The following is a 21804-nucleotide window of genomic DNA, read 5'->3' as shown; positions in this document are numbered from 1 at the left end:
ACTTCTCATGCCAAACCTATCTTGTAAATAGGGATGTACTATAAGTGGAATGTAAAGTCTTGATTTCCTTTTAAATTGTATTATGAGTTGAACTTAAACCCCAGTGTTATCAGGCCTCCTTTCTGTAGTGTTCCAGCTATTCACATAAAGTTTGAACTTGGCCAAGCACGTACAAATGTTTCTTTGAGTTATTGCAAAAGTATTTTGTAATATGTGCAAAAACTGGCATAGAAGAGTTTTAATCCAGCTGACTACCTTTAATGTATTTTTCTATACCGCCCACTCTGCCATTTCCTCGAGTTACCTAAACTTTCCCTTGTGTAATGTTTCATTAATCCACCTCATTTTCTCCCATTAGAGTATTTTAAAAGAAGGCAGCCCTCTGCTGGTTGCTTTTGCTGGAATCAAAGTGCAATAAATAGGCGTAAGTAACTGTAAGCACGATATGGTTGGCCCCAGCTACAAGATTTGGTTACTGAGCGTCATTTTACAATGACAGAGCTGACAGCGTCTCAGTGGTAACACCTGAGAGCATAGGCTAAAGGCAACTTTTGAAAATTTTTATTCTTGTGCGACCATCTTGAACGTAACACAGTTCAACTGGAATCTAAATTCAGCCCCCCCTACTGAAAGGTCCATTTTCATTTTCAGACACATTAAAAAAGCCAATGCAGAATTTTTAGCAGTTGTCTAAGTGGACTGCAGGGAACTAATGGAGTGATAATATTCAAGAAATGCAAAATATTACAGTGGCCACATGATTAGCACCCTCATTGTCAGTGCAATACACTTACGTTAAAGACCACATGAAGATGGACAGAACTTGACTTAATTTTAGTTTTATAAATATGTATAATAGACCCAAGAACAGGTAATTGATAGTACCTAAATTAGAAGCTATTTCAGTAATACAGTATCTATTATGGTTATATTTTTTGAAACCAATATGGGAAAAGTTTATGGTCAGTAGCTTTCTAAAAGTCCCATCTGTAATGATCTGGGCTCCTGAGAAGTCCCCAGTAAGTGCAGGTTTGTATGCATGCTCCTGATGACACCTGCTCCATCACTTTCTACCATGAACTGGAAAACTAGGAGAAACTCAGGAAAAAAAGTTGGAACGACCTACATTCAGTTTATATTGTATAATGAAGTCACTGCTTAGAAAAAAGTAGGTTGTTAAAAGCTCAGTTCATTTGATCCTGCTGAGCCTGTGCTGGTCCCTGCAGGAAAACTGGTAAATATTTAAAGAGGCCTGTCATTGCCGTCCACATGCCAAGTGCTGCAGGAGGGCTCCGAGGGAGGCTCCCCGGGGCGACGAGCAGCCCGGCAGCGACTGACCCGCTTAGGCCGTGCAGGAGCGGCAGCAGCGCCTGGGCCTGTCGCGACGGGCTGCGGCGTCCGGCGTCACCTGCTCAGAACGCCATTCTTGTTACTCTGCAAAAATGAAGGTGTAACCATTTCAGTTCCGGGTTTTTTTTAATTTCATTTCTCTTTACATTAGAGGATACCATACAGTCAGGGTTTGCGGGTTTTTTTGCTCTTGGATTTGTTATATACTAAAAGCTTAACAATACCTCTGGTTGAACTATCCTTGTCACGAAAATGTAATTCAAACCGTCAGGCCTACTTCAGAGAGCTCTGGCAAAGCAGCAGTTTTTCTTTGTGTGTACTTTAAGGCCTCCCGTTGTACACCAGTGAAATGTACAGCGGCACGAGTGCCGGCGAAAATTAAATTTAGTAATTCAAATTCCGCTCCCGCCGGGCCGCCCGCCGCGCCCAGGGCCGCCCGCGGGGCGGGGACTCCGCTCGACACTCCGAGGGCCGCCGCGGCGGGAGGAGCGGGCGGCCGAGCTGAGGCGCTCTCGGCGGCGGGGTCGAAGTGCTGAAGCCGGGGCCGTGTCGCTGAGGGGCGTGTCGTGCCTCCCGCCCTCGCCGCCTCCGGGAGCCGGGGCCTGCCCGCGGCCCGCTCCGGGGCCTGGGGCGCCGCCGTCGGCCCGCGGCGGGGCCCGGGCGACCCCGTGTGAAGGCGCCTGCGGCGGCGAGGCTTCCCCGGCGGGCGGGAGGCGAGGAGCGGGGCGGGCCCGCGGCCCACGTTAACGCGCCCTCCGGCGGCTCCGGGGCTCCGGTGAGGTGGCCTAGCGGCCAGCTGTGCGGCCTAAGCTCTCTTTCTTCGCGTCGGTTTCTTTGTTTCTTTTAAATGTCTCTCGGTTTCTGAAAGACCGATAAAGTTTTAAACACAACAGATCCTTGTAATGGCTCTCTCCGTGGTGTATATTATCCTATTTTTCATACTTTGTGGCTTTATAACTTAAGTTTTCACAGGTAGCTGTTTTGTTTCACATCAGCCGTGAGGGGTAAGTATCTGTGTCATGGCGGGATGAGCAGGCCTGTGCAGGCCTGTGCTCAGTTCCTTGACAGCCTTTGTAAAGCCCTGAGTGTGGGCTAGAGAGCCTGGGGGAGATGGTGTAACCCCTTCACCTGCACCAGAAATACCTGTGCTGAGGTTTTGAAAATTAAGATAATCATGAATCCTACCTGTGTGCATCCAGTTCCAAGCTCTGTGCCATTAGCTTTGCACTGCTGCCTCGCTCCTCGGTCTTGTCGGGCTCCTCCTAAATTATTTTCTTTGATTTCGTTCTGTAAGTACAAAGCCTTAAGTGCAAAATCATCATGCAAGCAGATACGCTGTGTACCTATATTCTCACTAGCTAATATAATATTAAGTTTGTTTTAATACATGTTTACCTCTTGCCTGAAATACGTGTCTTGGGATTTTTGTTTTGTTCTGTCTGTAGCAATGGCTTCAGGAACAGCGCTGATTTACGATGAGGAGATGACCACTCATAAACTACTTTGGAGTGAGTAAGTCACTGCCATCCTTTTTATGAATAGATTCTTATTAGGACTCCTGAGAGAAATACCAAGTAAATGCAGTTTTTGTAAATGTAATGGGAAATGCCTAGTGATAGATACCTTGTCATTCTGCTAGTAAATAGAAAGCCTTTCCTTTTGGAGAAAAATCTTTATTTTATTCCCAATTTATATCCAGCTGGATAATCTGAAGCTGGATTTGAGAAGCTGTAGGCCTCCAGTCTGGTAGGCCTTAACAAGAAGTGTTAGCTTTAAGCATCTGAGTAGTCCCCTAAATAAAGTATTTTAAGCTAATTAAGTTGTTTATAAAGCTAAACTTGGAAAAAAAATGTAGATATACTCACTCAGCTGAAACCTGCCAATTAATTTCAGTTAGAAATTGGTATATGCCACTTGCTTAAATTTATATAAATTAGACCAGTACCTTTGCAGTGCTCGGAGTAACAGTCCACTGTTGTGTTCTCTCCCAAACCCACTTCTCCTCTGTTCACCTTCAGCTTTTCATTTCAGTGTTCCTGTGTCTGTAGTTAAGCATTGCTATTTTCAGTGGTGAGAGGGGAAACAGAAAATGATGTTATTGCATTTCTTTTTTATTTAAGAACCATAGATATTTTTTTGCTTACATATTTTAGAACCAATTTTTGGCTAAATTCCAAAACAAAAAGTATTTTCTTTTTCTTTTTTATTTTTCTTTTACTCTCACCTGTCCTTCTATGAGGGTAATTAATCTTCTTACACTGGGAAGTTAAAAGCTAGACATTATGAAGTGTATTTGTTAGCTGTGCTGCTGTGGTATGATGGTAATATGATTATTGCTTATTTTTAGTCCTGTTTGTGATATTGAAGTGCCAGAAAGACTGTCATCCTCCTATGAGCAGCTTAAATGTTACCATCTTGTGGAAAGATGTGTCCGTGTGCCTGCCAGAGAAGGAAGCGAGGAGGAGATCCTGTTGGTTCACAGGTTTGAAACTTACTTTTATCACCATTCAGATTAATTCAACGAAATAACAGATCTCATACCTCCAGGTCACATTTTGCTCCATTTGAAAAGGTCTACTCCAAAACTCAATGACTTCCAGTAATTTCAATGGAATATGTGTCACACTTAAAGTTAGACAAATAATATTGAGTATGGTGTAGGTGCTGAAGTATGAATGTGCTATTTTACTAAATCCCCATTCTCACTCTTTGGGCTCTTAAGCAATGAATGCTGATTTATATACAGGATTAAAAGTAAACTTCTAATAAAAATTGGAAAAGATTTTAAAAACTGTAGAAAAATGGGTATTCCTTTAGAAAGATAATAACCTCCTCTTTCTCCTAACCATGTTTGAGGTAGAGTGAACCAAACAGAAAAACTTTGCAGCTCATTCGGGGCGGGGAGTTCAGAGGAACAGCAGTCTGCCCGTTCTGAAGTCATGGCAATGAACTCTGCTCTGGCATTCGTCACCTCAGTGTGATGATTCTGCAACCAATTTCAGATGACTCTGCATGTTGCTTGTGCACTCACTCGCCATTGTCAGAGAGTGGCAAGGGCAGCCTGCTCTGAAAGGCAAGGAGAGTCAGGGGCAGAGCATGATGCCAGAGGAGCCAGAGCCAGTGCCTTCATGGACAAGGGCACAATCCCACAATACCCAAGCGAGGTGAGCAGCACAGGTCCAGTGATGGTAACCAGATTCAGCCATGAGATTAGATTGCCCGATGAGGCCACAGTGACGTGGCAGGTCTGAGATCAAGCTAGAGAATCAGCCCACAGGTCAGGGTCCAGGTCCAGATCTGTGGGGTTTGTGGCCAGACGCAGACACGGCTACACAACACAGCTGCAGTGTAGCCAAGGGTGAGAGCCTTGCCTTAAAAGCAGATGCCAAGGGAAGGAGGGGGAGCCTCTGCTGAGACTTCTTAGCAGAGCTGATTGCAGGGAACCTCTGCTGAGGCTCCTTCTAGCTCCTTACAAAGTGACCAGCTGTGCTGTCTCTAAGCTGGTTCTGAACCCAGCAGCCAAACCCCAGGAGGGAAGGGATGCACTCAGGGCTGTGACACCTGTGACAAGGACCATAGCTTGAACCCAAGTCATGCTTAAATTTTCAGATTCCAAAACAGTATTTGTCCTCAGAACATACTTGTTTGTTAGAATGCAATTAGTGCTGTGTACCAATATAATTTATGTTCATAGTAAATACATTGCTGATTGGGTACTGAAGAGACTTGGTCACTGTTCCCAGTTGAGTTGCTCCTGCTAGATGACTTTGGGACAAATGACTTCACTAAGTCTTGTGTTGGTTTCCATAGGTAATCTAGAGATAACAGAGCTCTTTCCTTTCTAAAACACTTTTAGATTGAAACAAATATATGACTCCTATAAAAATGTTTTGTATGTGTTCACAGTTAGTTATGAGGCTGCTGATGAACTTAAACTAGTAATTATACAGTCATTCAGGTTCATGTGGTTTTATTCCTGTTAACATCTTCATTTTGAAGCCACTGTTTAGCTTTATTGCCATTAGGCAGCACTAGTGCGTCTCATTTTAATGTGAAATTCTGGTTGCTTTGGCATTGTCCACCTAGAGGAACGCATATGGTCACTGTGTCCTGGATTAGAGCACAGATGGGAGAGTAGATGCCACCCGCCTCCATTTCTGGCTCACTACGCAAGGGCAGGAGAGCAGTGACAGAGAATTGGGGGAACATTGATTCTAGTGCCTTAGTACTTATGCACTTTTCAAGCAGTGAAAAGAGGAAGTTAGTACACACCTGATAAGGGATTCATTCAAATACTTGTTTTCCATAGAACAAGGGAGCACTAGACACACATTCTCAGAGTTATAATTCACACTGATGACTGTCAGAATCCTACTTTAGTTCTTCTTGAGGTGGTATCTATATGTAGTGTGGATTGCAAAATAGATTGTTGCATGATGAACAAAGAGCCTTTTTTTGAAAGCAAGACTAATTGCTTTTGCCACCGGAAAAGGGAGAAGAATGTCATGTTCTTAAGACATCCAAGAACCCTTGCTTTCAAAGCACTCCTTATTTTTTTCACTATATCCTGTAACTAGTGTTCCAGGGTACATATTGGACTTGTGAAGTTTCACAGAAGGCCCCTTTTAACATATATTCTGTTACTTTTAATTACATTTTGCATTAAAAAAAAAAACTTTATAGGTCTATTTGCTTAGTTAAGTGTTGTGTTAATCTCTCTCTCCTCTGCAGTTCAGAACACTTGGAAGTGGCGAAAAGCACCCAAACAATGAATGAAGAGGAACTGAAAAGAGTCTCTGGAAATTATGATGCTTTTTTCTTTCATCCGGTGTGTAAGTTAAACTGCTTTTTTTATTGGGAGTTACAAGTATTTGTGGTTTTGCATCTGAATGGCACGTTTCTAAGTAGGGGAAAATTAGCAATACATTTTTTGCTATTTAAGTAGACTTACAGATATTTATCACATTATTGTTATCTGTTTCAAGTTTAGTATAATGCTGTAATTTAAATTGGTTAAGTGTCCTGTCATCTATTCTGTAATTGCATCATGCCAATATAGCGCACTACTCAAATTTTAGCTCTATGTTTGTCACTTGATGTCACTGTAGACCATTAGTGACCTGCAAATCACATTTTGGTAACAGTCACTCTTAAATGCTGTACCAGGTAATGGAGGTGAAGTCTTTTGTGGTTTGTTTCTGTAAGGTTTCATTTCAAAGATGCCATTTTATTCCACTAGTCAGTTCAGTATGTCCATCTCATGTTTCTTAACTGCTCCAGAGAGAACATCCTTATGAAGGATATGGTGATCACAGGTAAACCTAGTAGAAAGCACATTGGAATTTGTGTTGTAAAATTCTGCTTTCAGCTATCTGCATACAACCTCAGTAGGGTAGACTGATGTCAAGACAATTTGCTGTTGGGGTGCAAAAGTACGTCACGTGTGATTTGTTTAAAACAAGCTGATGAGTGATTGATGACAACTAAGGGAGTCTCTTTTTCAGAACACGTATCGCTGTGCCAGACTAGCAGTAGGATCAACTTTGCAGCTGGTGGATGCTGTGATGTCAGGAAAAGTGTTCAATGGAATGGCATTAGTAAGGTAAGAAAATATGTGAGAAAGTCTTCACTTCTCCCCAAAATTTACTTTGTTGTGAGTAACCATATAAAACTTTGTTTTAGACCTCCAGGTCACCACAGCCAGAGAAATGCACCTAATGGGTTCTGTTTGTTCAACAATGTTGCTATTGCAGCAGAATATGCAAAACTGAAATATGGTCTACAGAGGTACGTGCATGGTTGACCCTAGAGAAGCTTACCATATGCAAGTATGGCATTTAGATAACTGTTTGAGGTTGTACTGTTTTAGATTAATGTCTAGAGCTTTCTGGGTGTCATGTAACTCTTGGGACAGAAAAACATTATTCATCTGTACCTCATTTAGATCAAGATGGTGTGGTTCTTCTGCTGAATGTTTTCTTTTACTGATTTATGCAGAATCCTAATTGTTGACTGGGATGTGCACCATGGGCAAGGAATTCAATATATATTTGAAGAGGATCCAAGGTTTGATGGATATTTTATTTATTTTTTAGGTTAGCTGGTTAAATATTGCTTTCCTTTGTAATTAATAAGATTTCTTAACTTTCTAAAACTAGAATCTTACAAAACACAAAACATTCTCCTTGCTTTTTTAGTCACTCTGTTGTTTTTACTTGTTATCAAATAGAGGGAAAATTGTAACAAAAAGAAATATGTAAATCTATTCTACTGTGAAGAATAACAAACAAAGTGAGCAATGTGACTACCTTGGTTTGCCAGTAGTAAGATCGCTCTGTGACAGTATTCAGGTAATATCTCTATTCTCTCTACTTGGGAGAGAATAGAGATATTACTCTATTCTCTCAGTTCAAGTCTTCAACTAGTAGTTGGATAAAACACATTTTGTTTTCTGAAAAGCCACAGAACTAGATTCTAGAAACAAGTCTGCTCTTCTGAAAATGTCTTGGTTTTGATGTGAAGGGATTGTGTGTATACAGTAAATTTTCAGCAGTCGTCCTAGGTTAATTTTGGCATAGGACCTACTGTACCAAGTTTCACAGTCCAAGTCCATTAAGGGAATTAAGGGGAAAGGATGATTCTATTTTCATGCTTTTAGTCAATACAGCCACCAGGTTCAGGATGTAAAGTCAGTTTCAGAATCTTTTTGTCAAGTTAGATTTGTTTCTTGTATCTTTCAGTGTTTTGTATTTTTCCTGGCATCGCTATGAACATCAGGAATTCTGGCCATCGCTCAGAGAATCTGATTATGATGCTGTAGGTCTGGGAAGAGGAAAAGGTTTTAACATAAATTTGCCTTGGAATAAGGTAAATGTTGTTACAGCACAACAAAGCAAATGCAATAGCTTTCTGTCTCATGCTTTATGTAACACTTTCTGAGAAGTGCACTGCTTCACTTGCTTGGCAGATGTCTTAGCAGAGTGTACCTCCTTCCTGTCAGTGGAATCTCTGCTGAGAAATATGGCTCAGGATAAGATAAAGTTTAAAAAAAAAGAGAGAGAGAGAGAGAAACATGCACATATTCTTTTTTTCTTTAATACCTTGCCTAGGCATCAAAACAAAGTGTTTCAGGAGATGATTACATCCATCCCCGTTCAGTGGAGAAAAATGGTGGATGTTTATGTACTTTACTTAAATGGAGTTTGTTTTACTTGACCTCATAAGGTTCCCTTATCTTTAACTTTTGATACTATCTTTCCCTAAAGTCTTGAAGAACCTTAGAAAATTTGTTATTCCAACAGGAAGATATGACCTGTATTTCTCACATTTTGCAGGTTGGGATGGGAAATTCAGATTTTCTTGCTGCATTTTTCCATGTGCTGCTTCCAATGGCTTTTGAGGTAAATTTTTACTGCGCTGCTATTTGAATAGCAAAACCAAAGACTACTTCCTAAGTACTTCTTAAGCAGGTACCATTGAATATTTTGTAGAAATGCAGTAGTTGCCAGTAGCACAGTTAACACATTATTTCTGCTGGTATGAATAATGTCCTGATCAACTGAATAATATTTATGGAATGTTAGCATTTAAATATTCAATATAATGATTTGCAGCTTCTCTAGCAGGAATGAAAATAGTATAAAAGAGTAATCTTAGTTTTTATTCAAGGAGAGTCTTTATTTGTGTTCATATTCTAGCTGAAAAAACAGCTGAACATGGTACAGTTGAAATCCAGTACAAAATTGAAAATAGGACATAAGAATGTGCTACAACTCTCTCTGTTTTATAACAGTTTGATCCTGAACTGGTTCTTGTCTCCGCTGGATATGATTCTGGAATTGGAGACCCTGAAGTAAGTAACTTGTGGCCTTTGTGTTGTCAGTCATGAATCTGTTTGCAAAATTTTCCTACCTCTTAAATGTCCTGTGATTGCTAGGTGAAATGCACTTTGACCAAGCTAAAAATACATGTTTGAGTCTTTAAGCTGATCCCAGCTCATTAAATACTACAAGACATGTAAAGACAAATTATTCCATAGGTGTAATTACTGTGTTGTTTTTTGCACCTTCCTTTAAAGCAGTTGGTTCAGCATTTTGTTAGATGCAACGAGAGGCAAGTGTTCCAGTATTCCAACTCAGACTCGTGTATTTCAGTATGGGGGTTTTTTTACCAACGTTTTTGATTCAGAGTTTTATCTCTTTAAAATTTTTCTTTGATTTAGGGTCAGATGAATGCCACTCCTGAGGTTTTTGCCCACCTTACCCATTTCCTGATGCAGTTAGCTAATGGAAAGCTGTGTGTCATCCTAGAGGTAAAGACTTTGGAAATGTACTCCCAGGGGAAGGGTTTTTGTATTAGAGCCATATAGGGCAAGCTAGAAGCGATGAAGCGAAACTTCTTAACAAAATAATTTATTCTTTTATCTTTCTTTTGAGAATCAGGAATGCAAAAATGGCTAAGATTTGACAATGCTCTTATACATTAAAAGAAATGCATGTCTTAAAAACTGATTTTTTAACTTAAAATTTTGAAACAGAGGAGCATATGCTCATTGTTCAAAAAACACATCCTCCACAGATATGTTCAGTTCTTGTGAACAGTGACTAGATTGCTGCTCTGGACAGTCCCCAACTCATTAAAATGTATTTAGTGAATAAGCTGCATTACCAATGTTTTTGCAAGTATGTCTTACTCCAGGAGAGTTTAAAAAAACCTTTAACCTAAATATACTCTTACTTAGTAATGGAGCCCTTACTAAATTCCATCTTTTTTGATGAAAAGCGTCTATGCAAGCCCTTTTTTTAAGAGCTTTTATAAAAAAAAAAAAAACAACAATTAAAAATGTTTCCTCCTTTTGAAATCTAGATTTCAACTCCCTATTTCTGCTGCATGTTAGAAAAATGGTGGCTTTTCAGGTAAATAAGTGTGTGGAAATACTACTGCCAACAAGGTCTCCAAGAGTGAACTGTTTATGAATTGATTCACTTGATGTCTGTTTTGCATGACCTTGCTTCCATCATCCTTATCTCCAGCAGGTTATTATAGATATTTCTGTTTACTAGCTGAAGTGCAAATAAGCATCCCCTCCTAAAACAGATGATGTGACTGCTCCACAGGTGGTATGCAGGAAGCAGTCTATCATCTGCAATCTAGCAGTCTTAAATCTATCTTCAGTTGTTCTCCAAATTCTGCCAAACCATTAGGACAGCCATGCCTGACAAATGTCAGGCTGTGGGAGATTTCCCTTGTACAGACATTTTAGAGGACAGTGATAGTATTTGCCTTCTAATGAATCTTCCACAAGAATTGTTGAAGATGGCATATCATGGATAGGAGTGGAGAAGGCGTATGTTTCCAGGGTTTTCATGGCAAAGTCATGACTAATTTCCGAAATGAATCGAACGATGATAAAGTGAGTTGAATCATGGGATGCCAGTGAAGTTCAGCAAGTAGCCTCTAACTTACTGTTTTCATACTGTAAATCATTGACTTAGATGTACTCGCATGTCATCTCCCATTTCTGTAAATTCACATATATTTCAAAAGTTTCATTTATTTTCCATTATGATCTTGAGATAGATGTTTCAAGTGCTTGTTCCTTACGTGACACAAAATACTTTTTTCTAGGGTGGATACCACTTAAAGTCATTGTCTGAATCAGTCTGCATGACTGTAAAAACTTTGCTTGGAGATCCTGTACCTCAAATAACTGGAGAAATGGCACCTTGCCTAAGGTAAGCATATAAAGAATTTTAGAACAACCCATGTATTTATCAAAGAGACTAAAAGACATGCATGCTTTGAGCATTTTGCTGAAGCAAGGTTTTAATATGATGCTTTATAATATATTATTTTCTACTTTGGATAAGTTGCTTTCCAAAAATGTCATCCACGGTACAGTTTTGTATACTTTTGTTTCTGAAATGATTTCAAGTTGCGAGAACTTCTTAATGGCTTATAATTTGATGCTATTTATCCTTGGGCCTTGTTGTGCTGTAGAGACCCATCTCACTCAAGGCTGAGACAATCCTTCTATAATCAAGGCAATGCCAGTTAATAACAGCCAGTATTTGGGAAAGTATATAATTGCAAGTATTAGTTCTTCAGACCCAAGAGCCACTTCAGTTGCTGTAGTACAGCAATAGCTGGAGCTAACCTTTCTCTCATCAGAGAGCTGATGCTGTGCAGAGCCAGTCTTGATGATTCCTTGTGTTTCTGGAATTTGGAGCATTGAGGCCTGGGGTGCAAAAACACTCAATTGTGTCAAGCTGTACCAAGATAATTAAACTTTGGGTCTGATTTCTTTTTGGAGACAGTAAGATTGTGTTTGCACAGTGGTGAATCTGATCTAGTAAAGCATTCTGAACCTTGGGCTTGAATCAGTCCCACATCTAAACAGCGTCTTTTTCTCTACATGTCTGTACCATCTCCTCCACATCTCCATGTTCCGTCCTCAGTCTCTCTCCCACCTCAGTAGCTGTCCTTTGCTTTTTTCAGCAGTAATGCTCCTCATGTATTTTGGTGGGTAGAAGGCAGCACCTACCAGCTGGCTGTGTTAATTAAAACTCTGAGGTCAGATCAGTCAGGGAAGCAGTGTAGATATAAACAGGCTGTGGGCAGAGTTGGGTTTGGTAAACTGTGATGCAGCAAAGCTGGCTATTTTGCTCCCAGTACATCCCATAGCCCCTGTATCACCTCTTTTTCTTCTCTATCAACTGTAGTATCTTAGGTTGCTATCATCCTAAGTAATAGAGAGTTGATTACATATTTATCCATTATATCAGTTCAGCTCCTGAACACTTTACAAATAATCTCCAAGTACACAGAATTTGTCCTGGATTTAACATGACCTGAACTATGTTTGTATGACAGCTAACATAATAGGACCATTTGCCTATAGTGCTGCAAATACCAGTGATAATAAAAAAGAGATTTCAACATAAAGAATAGCAGGGAATGTGATTTACTTGGTTCATGAACAGATAGTCTTGCTTTTGAGTGAATCTGATTACATCTTTCCATCGTGTAGATAAAATCTCTGACAGAGCAAAGACAGACAGGTGAAACCTTGCCTTTCCTGAAGTCAGGGAGAGGTGTGCTTCCTCCAACAGCAGGGTCGGGATTTCACTCAATGTGTGTAAATGTGTGTACATACTGCATGTGTTCTTCACTTTTCTTTTTTGACTCTTGAATCTAATCTTTCCAAGCAATCTGCCCATTGACTCTCATTCTCATTATCTTTCTGTTCTGCATTCTTGGAATAGACTAGAGCTTGTTCGTTTTCAGTTGGATTTGTTGTTTTTGCTTTTTCATTGAGGTAAGCTTTATGTTTGCTGTATTTTTGTTAGTGCTGATACTGTTAATCCTGTTTCTTTTGTAGTGCTGTTGAATCTATTCAAAATGTGAGAGCAGCACATAAACCCTACTGGAAATGGTTGATGTATGAAGGTAATTACTCTTCTCTTTCTTCAAGCAAATAGGATTGGTAAATGGATTCATACAGAAATTCAAAATCATTAAGATTAATACCAGTGGATTAAAATAATTGAACTACCAGTTATTCATGAAGTGACTGGTGAAGCACTGTGAGGCTTCATTCAAGGCCATGTCTTCAGCTGGTCTAAAAGAACTTCTGAAGCTGGCAAACGTCATGCCAAAAAGTAGTGCTTTGATATCTTTGTTTGAGGATGCTGTTTTCTGTGTCAAAAATATGGGCATAAGATTTATTATCATTTATGACCTTGCTCTAGATTAAAACAAATGTAGCAGCACTGAAAAATAACTTCTGTGCCAGGAAACACTGTAACTAGTGCATGGAAATAAATATGCATACTATGAATACAGATGTACCCTGTTTTGTAAATAAATGTAAGCAAATATTGACACACTGCTCAGGAATTAATACATATGAACCCCCTCTTTTTTTTTTTTTCTCTAGACACATCATTTTTACAAAATTTGAGCACCAAATCGCACCTGCTAAAGAAGACTAATACAAATCCCTCCACAGAACAGGAATCTAAGATGACTAACAACGATGAAACTGTCAAAGTAGAAAGGTTTTTGGAACTGCACATGAAAAATATTCTACTTCCAGTGCCTCCCATCAAAACAGCAACAACTGACTCTAAAGGTTCAGCACATTTGCTCCCTGTACCTGTTCATTTGGTGAAGGAAATGGACAAAACTGAAATAACAGCTCTTGTCAGGTTGGTCCTATCTATTTTAGTTTCAACGTAATTATAAGGATGAGAGGTCTCTGCCGAGACTGTCATCTTGCTCTGTCTCTGCCGAGACTGTCATCTAGCTCTGTCTCTGCCGTGGTCATCTTTTTGGCCTTAGTCTACCCAATTATAGCCAGAGTTTCTTTCTTTGAAAAATGAAGACATTGCTGTTGGTTATCACTCGTAGCCTTGAAGTCCTTTGAAGAACTAATCAGAATACTTTTCGAGAAAACTATTTCAATGGAGATAGAACAGTTAGTGTAAATGTATTCATTTAGAAAGAGATTTTGCTAGGAAGGTGCCTTAAAGCTCTGCGTTCACTTTAGCTGAAAAAAAAAACCAAACTGGTCTGGTTTGAGAAGCTCAACTTTTTGTCTTAGAAAATCTAGTTTTGACAGAACTCTGTTTCCTGAATATCGTCAAACATTTTCTTTCCAGAGGAGAATGGAGACAGGTTTATAGAGCTCAAGACTGTTGGGCAACAGTGTTGTCGTCTTCCTGCTAGAGCTAGATTTTTGAGAATGAATGTGTAGCACCTGTACAAAATGTACCCCATCAATACTAACTGCGGAGTACTGTATCAGTGTCCTCTTTGAAAGCGTTATTGCCTTTAACCTAGTTTTTCTTCATGTAATTTATTTTACAGTGGCTTTTATGCAGACCTTGTGAAAGAGGACAAAACTTCACTCTCCCTTGGCAGTATGTTTGCCATCCTAGATAAAATACTTAAGAAGGAGGTAATAATAAACTGCTCTGATCTTGGGGGGTGGGGGGAGAGTTGGATTCCTCTGATTTCTGCTTCGACATATTGTCATCTAGGTATTAGTTACTGTGTAGCTCACGACCCCACTAATCTCAGCTAGAGCGTGCTGAGTGAGTATGCAAGATGAGAAAACAACTATTTAGGGATAGTTGTTAACCCCAAGACATTTTTCTAATGATCTTTGGACAAGACATTGTCCTGCTTTTCTGCAGTCACAGCATATGAGTCAGTAACAACCTTCTCATCACTCTCAGACATACAGGTGAGCCAGGCATTCAGTCTTCCAGTTTAGGAGAGCAGAAGGTGGTGTATCAAGAACCAGTGAGCAGCAGCAAGAAATCTGAGCAAGGAATGTCAAAAATTTTCCTGTCTCGGTGCACAGACTTTTGCCTTCTGTCTTTAAGACAGAGTTCACTTCTGCATTACCCTTCATTACAAGATGGCATGCTATGTGCAGCTGCACCCACTTACCATTATTTGTACAACAATTTACTCAGTGTAAATTTTAATTTAAACACACAAGCACACACGCACATACTGCTTTAGTGGAGCTGTTGAAAACACCACTGTATGCTGTGATTCTGAACAGAGTAATGCCAGTTCAGCATTTTGATTCTTGCAGGGTCAGGAATGAAGAGAAGGCAGGCTTAGAGGGTGCACGTTTGTATTTATGTATAAAAACTTGGAGAAGCAAAGTGAAAAACATAATAAATCAGTCTCTCCCTTTGAAAGAAAAGCTCTCTTTAAAGTACCAGGCCTGCGAGGAAGAGTAGCTGCCAGAATGGCCTCTTTCTTGTAAGCCATCTTCTTGCTGTTGGATGTCATGTATGTAGATCTTGGGGACAAATTTCTAACATTATAGACTGCACATACCTCTAAGAGAGCCTATAAATAGATTTTTAAAAAATGGTAGCTGGCAAAAAGAAATAGAACTTTTCATGAGTTGCGGATGCTAAGCTGAGCTTTTTGTGTTGACAAATACAAAGAGGGGGAGTGAGGAGGGGGAGCATGCATTATCTTTTTGCTTAGCTTTCATGTAGCGTTCAAAGCACTACACAACACAAATGAACGCTGAAAGGTTGACTGAGCAATACTGTCATAGTATTTTCCAGAAAGGAATAGCTTGCCTAGGTTAAAGGAAGAGTCAGAACTAGAATTCAGGGACAACCTCCTTTTCATAGGGTGTATTTTTCTGGTGCAGTTTGCCTACTGGCACACTGAATCTATCTAATCTGCAGACTATCGAGAGAACCAGTAAAGGTGACCTTCCCCTGCAAAAGCTATTTTTACAGTTGCCTTTCAGCATAGCACCATACTTTTGAAGTAATAGAACAGCTCTTGGCATAATGATCAATATGGCCTTTCTGTAGCAAATGAATTAATAACATTTTCTTAACCCTGCTATGATAGATCATTAAGATCTCTTTCACACTGCTGTAGCTTTGTTTGAATGATACATATAAACAAGTAAAAATACAATTGTTACAAATAAAAATTGACATGATCTTGTGCAGCATTAATTACTTCTGAGTGAAAAATACATTTTGTAGGTATGCAATGGAATTGCAGAATCGCCCACAGCTGCTGTTTCTGTTGCTGTTGCACTAAGACATTCTGTTCGTTTTGGATTTCAAAGGTGAATTTGTATCTTTTGCATTTGGGGCCCTTTGACAAAATGTAAAAATAAGATAAAAGTGTGTGAAATATGGCAAATTGTCTTTGATACCTTAATTTTAAAACAAATAGCATAGCATTTTCAATATGTAGTACAGACAATATTGTATATGCCAGCAAAAACCTTTTGCCGTTACAAAGACAAAACATTTGTAGGGATGACTGCTGTACTAGCCTACATTTTCTTCGTCAGATCTTGATTGTCTTTGGCCTGAGGACATTTTCTTGGTTTTGTTTTTTCTCCCCAGTATTTGGTGGGAGAAAAGGAGTTCCCTTGAGCTGTCGTAAATATATTTTCTTTACACTTTTAATGGACCAAATTCAGAAACAACATACATTCTTTTTTTATGCATCTAATTTTACAAATTGCACTAATTTAAACAAATTGCACTAATTGAAAAAATTTAGTTGTAGATGTAAACATATGTATATTTTTCTCTGTTTTCTGTAGAGTGCTTTGTATATTTGTTGGAGACATGCAAATCATACCGAACACTGAAGATGGGTGAGGTTTCTCTTTACTTCAGGGAGTCAAATCCCAAAGGCTTTATAAATGTTCATAAGTGTCCATATGTATGATGAAATCTGCACTAAGGAATCAGTCATGAGCTGATGTTCATTAAGTTTCGCTTGAGACAAAACACAAAATGTCCCCAAGTATATCTCTAACGACAAATTGCTATCTCTAAATGCCACTGTATGAGTTTAGTGGTAGGTTTATAGTATAATCCTTCTATATTAATTGAAATTTAGATTGTTGTTGAAAATAGAATATTGAAAATAGAATATTGAAAATAATAATAAAGAAGGCAATTATTAATTATATAGGGTGTACCCCCATATAACTGCAGGGGCCACATACTGCTGATGCTGAGTTCCTTATTGAAAGTCATCTTTACTTATCTATAACTTTTTTTGCCACTTCCCCTTTTTCTTAAAAGTAATTTTCCCATAGCCTTTAATACTCTTTTTAAAAATACCTCAAAAAGGATTTCAGTTTCAATTGGTGTTTACATTATGGCATGTAGTAATGCAAATAGTTATTTGCTCCTGTGTTATGAATTAGTATTTAAAGAATGATGAAAGAAAATATATTTTTATCTCATTAGAAGTTGTTGGTAAAATACTCAGATGTGTTTTTTATTTACAGAAAAATACTCATGATACATATTTGTGAGAAAGAACAGTCTGGAAAGACCAGCTCCAAACACTATATTTCTCTAAACTGGAAAGAGGTAAGATTCACTTTCTGGAAACAACGTAAGAGAAAATCTTTTTTAACAGAAATAATAGAATACATTTACAAATTCATAAAATGACACAGAGAATTACACCCCTCACTGCAATTTGGACCTCTGAAAATAATTCCTTTGCTTGCCCTTGCCAGGGTACTACTCCTTCACAGATCTTTAGTGTGTATTAGAATGCAGAGGTTTGAGGAAACCTTCAGTAGCTACTGTAGTTCATCTGCAAGAAGGCAGAGTTGCAGTGTGAAGACATTAAGGAAGAAATGAATAATCTGCATCTTTAATATAAAAATTGCTGTGAAAATAGATCAGTATCCTGTTTCCTAGGTCAATCAAAAGCTTTTGAGATTCACCTTACTGTTTTGTTTTATATCTGGGAATTTGGGGCTTGACATTTGTGCTAAGCAGTTTCTTGTTGTTGTTAAAGGATGCTGAAGGAAATGACTTCTTTTCTGCTGTACTTGGATTCATTCTTCCTGTAGCATATAGTTATCAACCTAACTTGACAGTAATAGCTGTTGGACCAAACAGGAGCCTTGGAATAAGTGAAATTTCTCTGCTTTTTGCTTTACTACAAGGATTAGCCGAGTCTCGAATTTTTGCAGTGATCGAGGTAAGAAGTGGTGCTAAGCCATGGTACTTCAAAGTGCCTAGGACAGAACTCAAATCAAGCAGCAGCATGCTTGGTATGAACTGCTTCAAGCTGCCCAGTAGAAAATATTGGCTGTATCTGTGCTGTCTTTGGTACTGCTGAGTTCACGACGCAAATAGCCCAAGTTTCTCTCCGGCCTGAGAACAAGACCAGACACAGATGCATACCGAGCTGTAGGCAGCCTGCATGATTGAGAAGCTGAGGCATGCATGCAAGCCCATGGTTATGTCTATAGACAGTATGTGTTCGGACAATTTGGCACAGTTTGGGGATTAATTTCCCTTTCCATCTGGGATTCACAGCTCAGCGCTGTCTCCTGAAAAGAGACACTTGTCTGTTAATTATATGGCCTCTTTCCATCACAAGTGATTGAAAGCAGCCCATTGTCCTGTTTATCATAAAACACTAAATTTCCTCTCCTCCTCTCCCCTGTCCTGTACTTCATCACACACAACTTCCATCATGCAGAAAAGAAATCAAAATGGCACATATCCTTTAAGTGAACTTAATTGCCATAATACATAACTGAGGACCGATCTACCCCAGCTTTGTGTTTCTGATAGAGAGCATGCGAAAGGAAATAAAGAATATATGGATCTTTCCCTAGTCTAGTTTTTCCATACGCTACCACATTAAGGATTTCTAAATTTAGGAAGTCAGAGGCTGTATCCAGACCAGTGTGTGATAAGTGCCAGTGAGCGTATCTTCCATGAATTTGTCTAATCTCTAAAGAACTCAACTTACACTCTTGGCCTCTGCAGCATCTTGTGGCTGTGAGTAACACAATTTCTCTGTGTGGTCTGTGAAACAGTAACTTTTGATTGCTTTTGTGCCTTCTAGTTCTTCTTTAATGAGAAACAATGAATAATTGTTCATGTATGCAATTTTATTCTGTTTCCGAGCAAGTATCCAATTAAAGACATACTATTCATTAAGCTGCCACTTAAGTGGATTTTGACATCCTTTACTCTGTAGTCTTCTCAAATGTTATTTGTTTTAATTTACAGTGCTGATACGTAAATTGTCTAAGCTAATATAATTTGTACATTGATATACAGTATACAGAAATAGTGTATTTGCACATTACTAAGTAGGAGTATGAAATGGAAAGAATTATTGATATTCTGAAGGGTAAACTCAGAGATAAAAAGGAAGTTAGGCATACATCTTTAAGAAATGACTGATACTTTTATATTGGTACTCTGCAGGTAGCTCCGTAACAGGATTATCTAATGTGTGGGGATTTTCTAATGCATGGGTTTGGTTTTTTAGAATAATTTAAAAAATACTTCTATCTTTTAAAAATAGAGTTACAGTCTTCAAATAAATGTTAATAATCCTCATATACTATGGATATGAGGATCCTCATATACCTCAGAATATAATTTCTGTGAGCAAATGACATTGATTTAGACTGTCAGGAGTCCAAAAATTGTCACTTTTGATGAAGCCAAATATATCACTATTTTCTACAGATAGAAAATAAATGATGCATGAAGTAAACAAGCTCTATTGCTGCCCTTCCCTCCTAACATTTTCTACCTTTAAGCCAGCACTGTTTCTTTTCAATCACAAAAGGAAAACTGAGATTCTTTCTCTATTTGAACAAAACAAGTTCTACAGGAGATAAAAATTAATTTACCTTTTTCAGAAAAAAACTTCTCCATTTTGACACATTTTTATTTGAAAATGGAAAGTTGCTCATTCTTGCTACTAATATTAGCAACTTAATTACAAAAGCTTGTTTTAAAATATTTCATGTATTACTGAAAGGAAGGAAGTTTGGTTCCCAGTAGTATTTTTTTTTTCTTCTTAAATAGGACACAGAGATAAATTTAATGCAAAGTGTAGTGAAAGCATTAGTGGGTGCTTCTACACCTCACTTTGGAGTTTATGTACCTCCTACCCAAGAAAAAGTAAATAGAATAAAAATATTAAGAGACCAGTTTCAGCAGGAATGGAAAATGCTTCAGTGTTCAGGTAAGTTGTCTATTTTTATCTTTAGTTCTTATGAATATATGCAAGTTTCTGAAAAGATGATAAAATACAGCTGCATCCTGTAAGGCTGTTAAAGTCAGTGGGAGCACATTGATCTAATGTGAAAAGGATGAAACCAAATGCTTTTAATTCTGCCATTTGAGCCAAAAAGCACTGAATTTCATAGCATAGTAACTGTACCCTTGAGAACTCTGAATACTGTTATTCCAAAATTTTGAAATGAAACTATGGAAATATTATGTGCTTAAAGCATGGTTAATAAGATGTGCACTGGCTCTGATTGCTAATGTGTTTTTTGAATATAGTGCAGAATCAGGTTACATTTTTATTTATATTTAACCTGTCCACAAATAACTTCACTTAACTCAATAGTGATTAGTCATACTTACAGTACATTCACAAATAGCTGAGGATCGGGTACGGCATTTGCATAGGAATCAGATTAGGCAGGTATGTATGTTTTCTAGCATACTTGTCTAGAAACATTTCTCTGTTGAATAACTTTTTTGTTTTTCAACAGAAAAAAGCAATGGTAAAGGTGGGTCTCTCTCTCTGAAAGAAAATGCCCTGCTCTCTTTCAGAAGAAATGGCCAAGAGCAGTGGTCTGGTTCCAATAAAAATGTTCTTATGGGGTTGGGAATTGTGGTATGACCTTGATTAATAACTGTTTTTCTTGTTGCTGTTCTTTTCAGTGAAGGATGGGATTTCAAGAAATTGACTTCACTTCAGAATCATTTTACGCAGCAGAAGAAAAAGAAAATGTGTTGCTGTTCATGTTGCTTTTTAAATCATCAGGAAAAGAGATGGTCGATCTCTAAACAGAATAAGAGCCATTCACAATTGTCTCTTGTTTTTAAAATACTTAAAATCCTATTTTCAGCTAGAGTATTGTGCTTGCAAATTCTATATTGGCACTTATTATTCAAGACTGTCACTTGAAAACAACTCCTGTACTTCATTACTGCAAAGTGGGGCCTATGTGTTTTCTGACACTGTAACGTCAGGCTTGCATATGCAGTAGCTTGACTGCATGAATGTTAAAGAAGTCCAGAAAACAGGAATCTGAAATGAGCAATCGTAATAGCCAAAACATTTTAATATTATTCAACATAAGACCAGAGTGCTTGCACTGCTGCCATCACCACCATTTCATTGGGAGTTTAAACTTAATAACAGGCCCTTCAGATTAATGAAATTTCATTTCATTATCTGATTTAAAGGATTCACCTGACATGGTCTGTTCTTTTAATTTTTCTAATGAGTAATTGTCAATTGCAAGAAGTTAAGAAAGAAAAGCAGCTGAACAGCTATAGTGTATGCATTTCCTGCATCAGACCTATGTGGTTGAGATTAAGTTTAATTTCCTGAACTATACTGGGCATGAGAGAAAAAAAGAAAAATATTTTGCATATATAAAGTTACAAATATGTAGTTGAATAAAGCTGTGCCCTTTTTTCAAACATAAATTGTCTGTATAACAAATAAAAACCCCAACCCCCCAGAGATTTGGTAGGGGCCTAAGGCTGACATCATGTGAATTCTCAAAATTAAATAAGCATCCCAAGGCAATAGCCATAGTATGTCTTGTTTTGCAGCATTCCAGGTATGATTTTGGGCTCATTGTCAAGAGCACTTTTCTGTGATTGTGACTTCAATAATGTGACCTTTTGACTTCAAACACTTCAAATTATGTTTATACATAATTAGACAGGATTCCTACTGGTGTTGCTACTGGGATCAACTTTTATGTAATTTGAATAACTAAATCAGTCTTTGCAGTCCTCTTTTTATAGCTGTTCCCAGTTACTCCCTTCTTGTTCATCCTGGTTTTCAGTTATTGCTGGATGGGAAATGACACCCAATCCTTGAACATTTTGAAATGATAATCTATTTCAA

At 38.4% G+C, this 21804-nt stretch overlaps 1 protein-coding gene across 4 annotated transcripts; it reads left to right on the top strand.

The window, feature by feature from the left end:
* The first annotated feature begins 1984 nt into the window (after positions 1-1984).
* Positions 1985-20761, top strand: HDAC10 (histone deacetylase 10). 4 transcript variants are annotated; one of them, XM_075492866.1, is made up of 21 exons: positions 1985-2125; positions 2796-2862; positions 3698-3832; positions 6082-6178; positions 6855-6952; positions 7033-7137; positions 7348-7416; positions 8091-8217; positions 8685-8750; positions 9143-9202; positions 9572-9661; positions 10978-11084; positions 12731-12798; positions 13289-13559; positions 14221-14311; positions 15888-15973; positions 16463-16516; positions 17162-17246; positions 17686-17871; positions 19731-19890; positions 20601-20761. In XM_075492866.1, exons 2-21 carry the CDS (start codon positions 2798-2800, stop codon positions 20624-20626), a joined length of 2046 nt encoding a protein of 681 aa, XP_075348981.1. In that variant the 5' UTR covers positions 1985-2125; positions 2796-2797; the 3' UTR covers positions 20627-20761. The 4 variants fall into 4 exon arrangements, with proteins under 4 accessions (XP_075348981.1, XP_075348997.1, XP_075349005.1 ...); XM_075492882.1 differs by having other exon boundaries at positions 1991-2125; positions 2796-2858; XM_075492890.1 differs by having other exon boundaries at positions 1991-2125; positions 2796-2858; positions 6082-6182.
* Positions 20762-21804: the final 1043 nt, after the last annotated feature.

The sequence above is a fragment of the Mycteria americana genome, chromosome 1 (genome assembly GCF_035582795.1).
Source record: "Mycteria americana isolate JAX WOST 10 ecotype Jacksonville Zoo and Gardens chromosome 1, USCA_MyAme_1.0, whole genome shotgun sequence".
NCBI lineage: Eukaryota > Metazoa > Chordata > Aves > Ciconiiformes > Ciconiidae > Mycteria > Mycteria americana.
This window is presented reverse-complemented; position numbering and strand designations above follow the sequence as displayed.

Coding starts and splice junctions, on each gene's coding strand:
- HDAC10 (XM_075492866.1), top strand. CDS start 2,798: ATGGCTTCAGGAACAGCGCTGATTTACGATGAGGAGATGACCACTCAT. Junction 13,560..14,220: donor GAAATAACAGCTCTTGTCAG/GTTGGTCCTATC, acceptor TTTATTTTACAG/TGGCTTTTATGCAGACCTTG. Junction 17,247..17,685: donor TTTCTCTAAACTGGAAAGAG/GTAAGATTCACT, acceptor TTGTTGTTAAAG/GATGCTGAAGGAAATGACTT.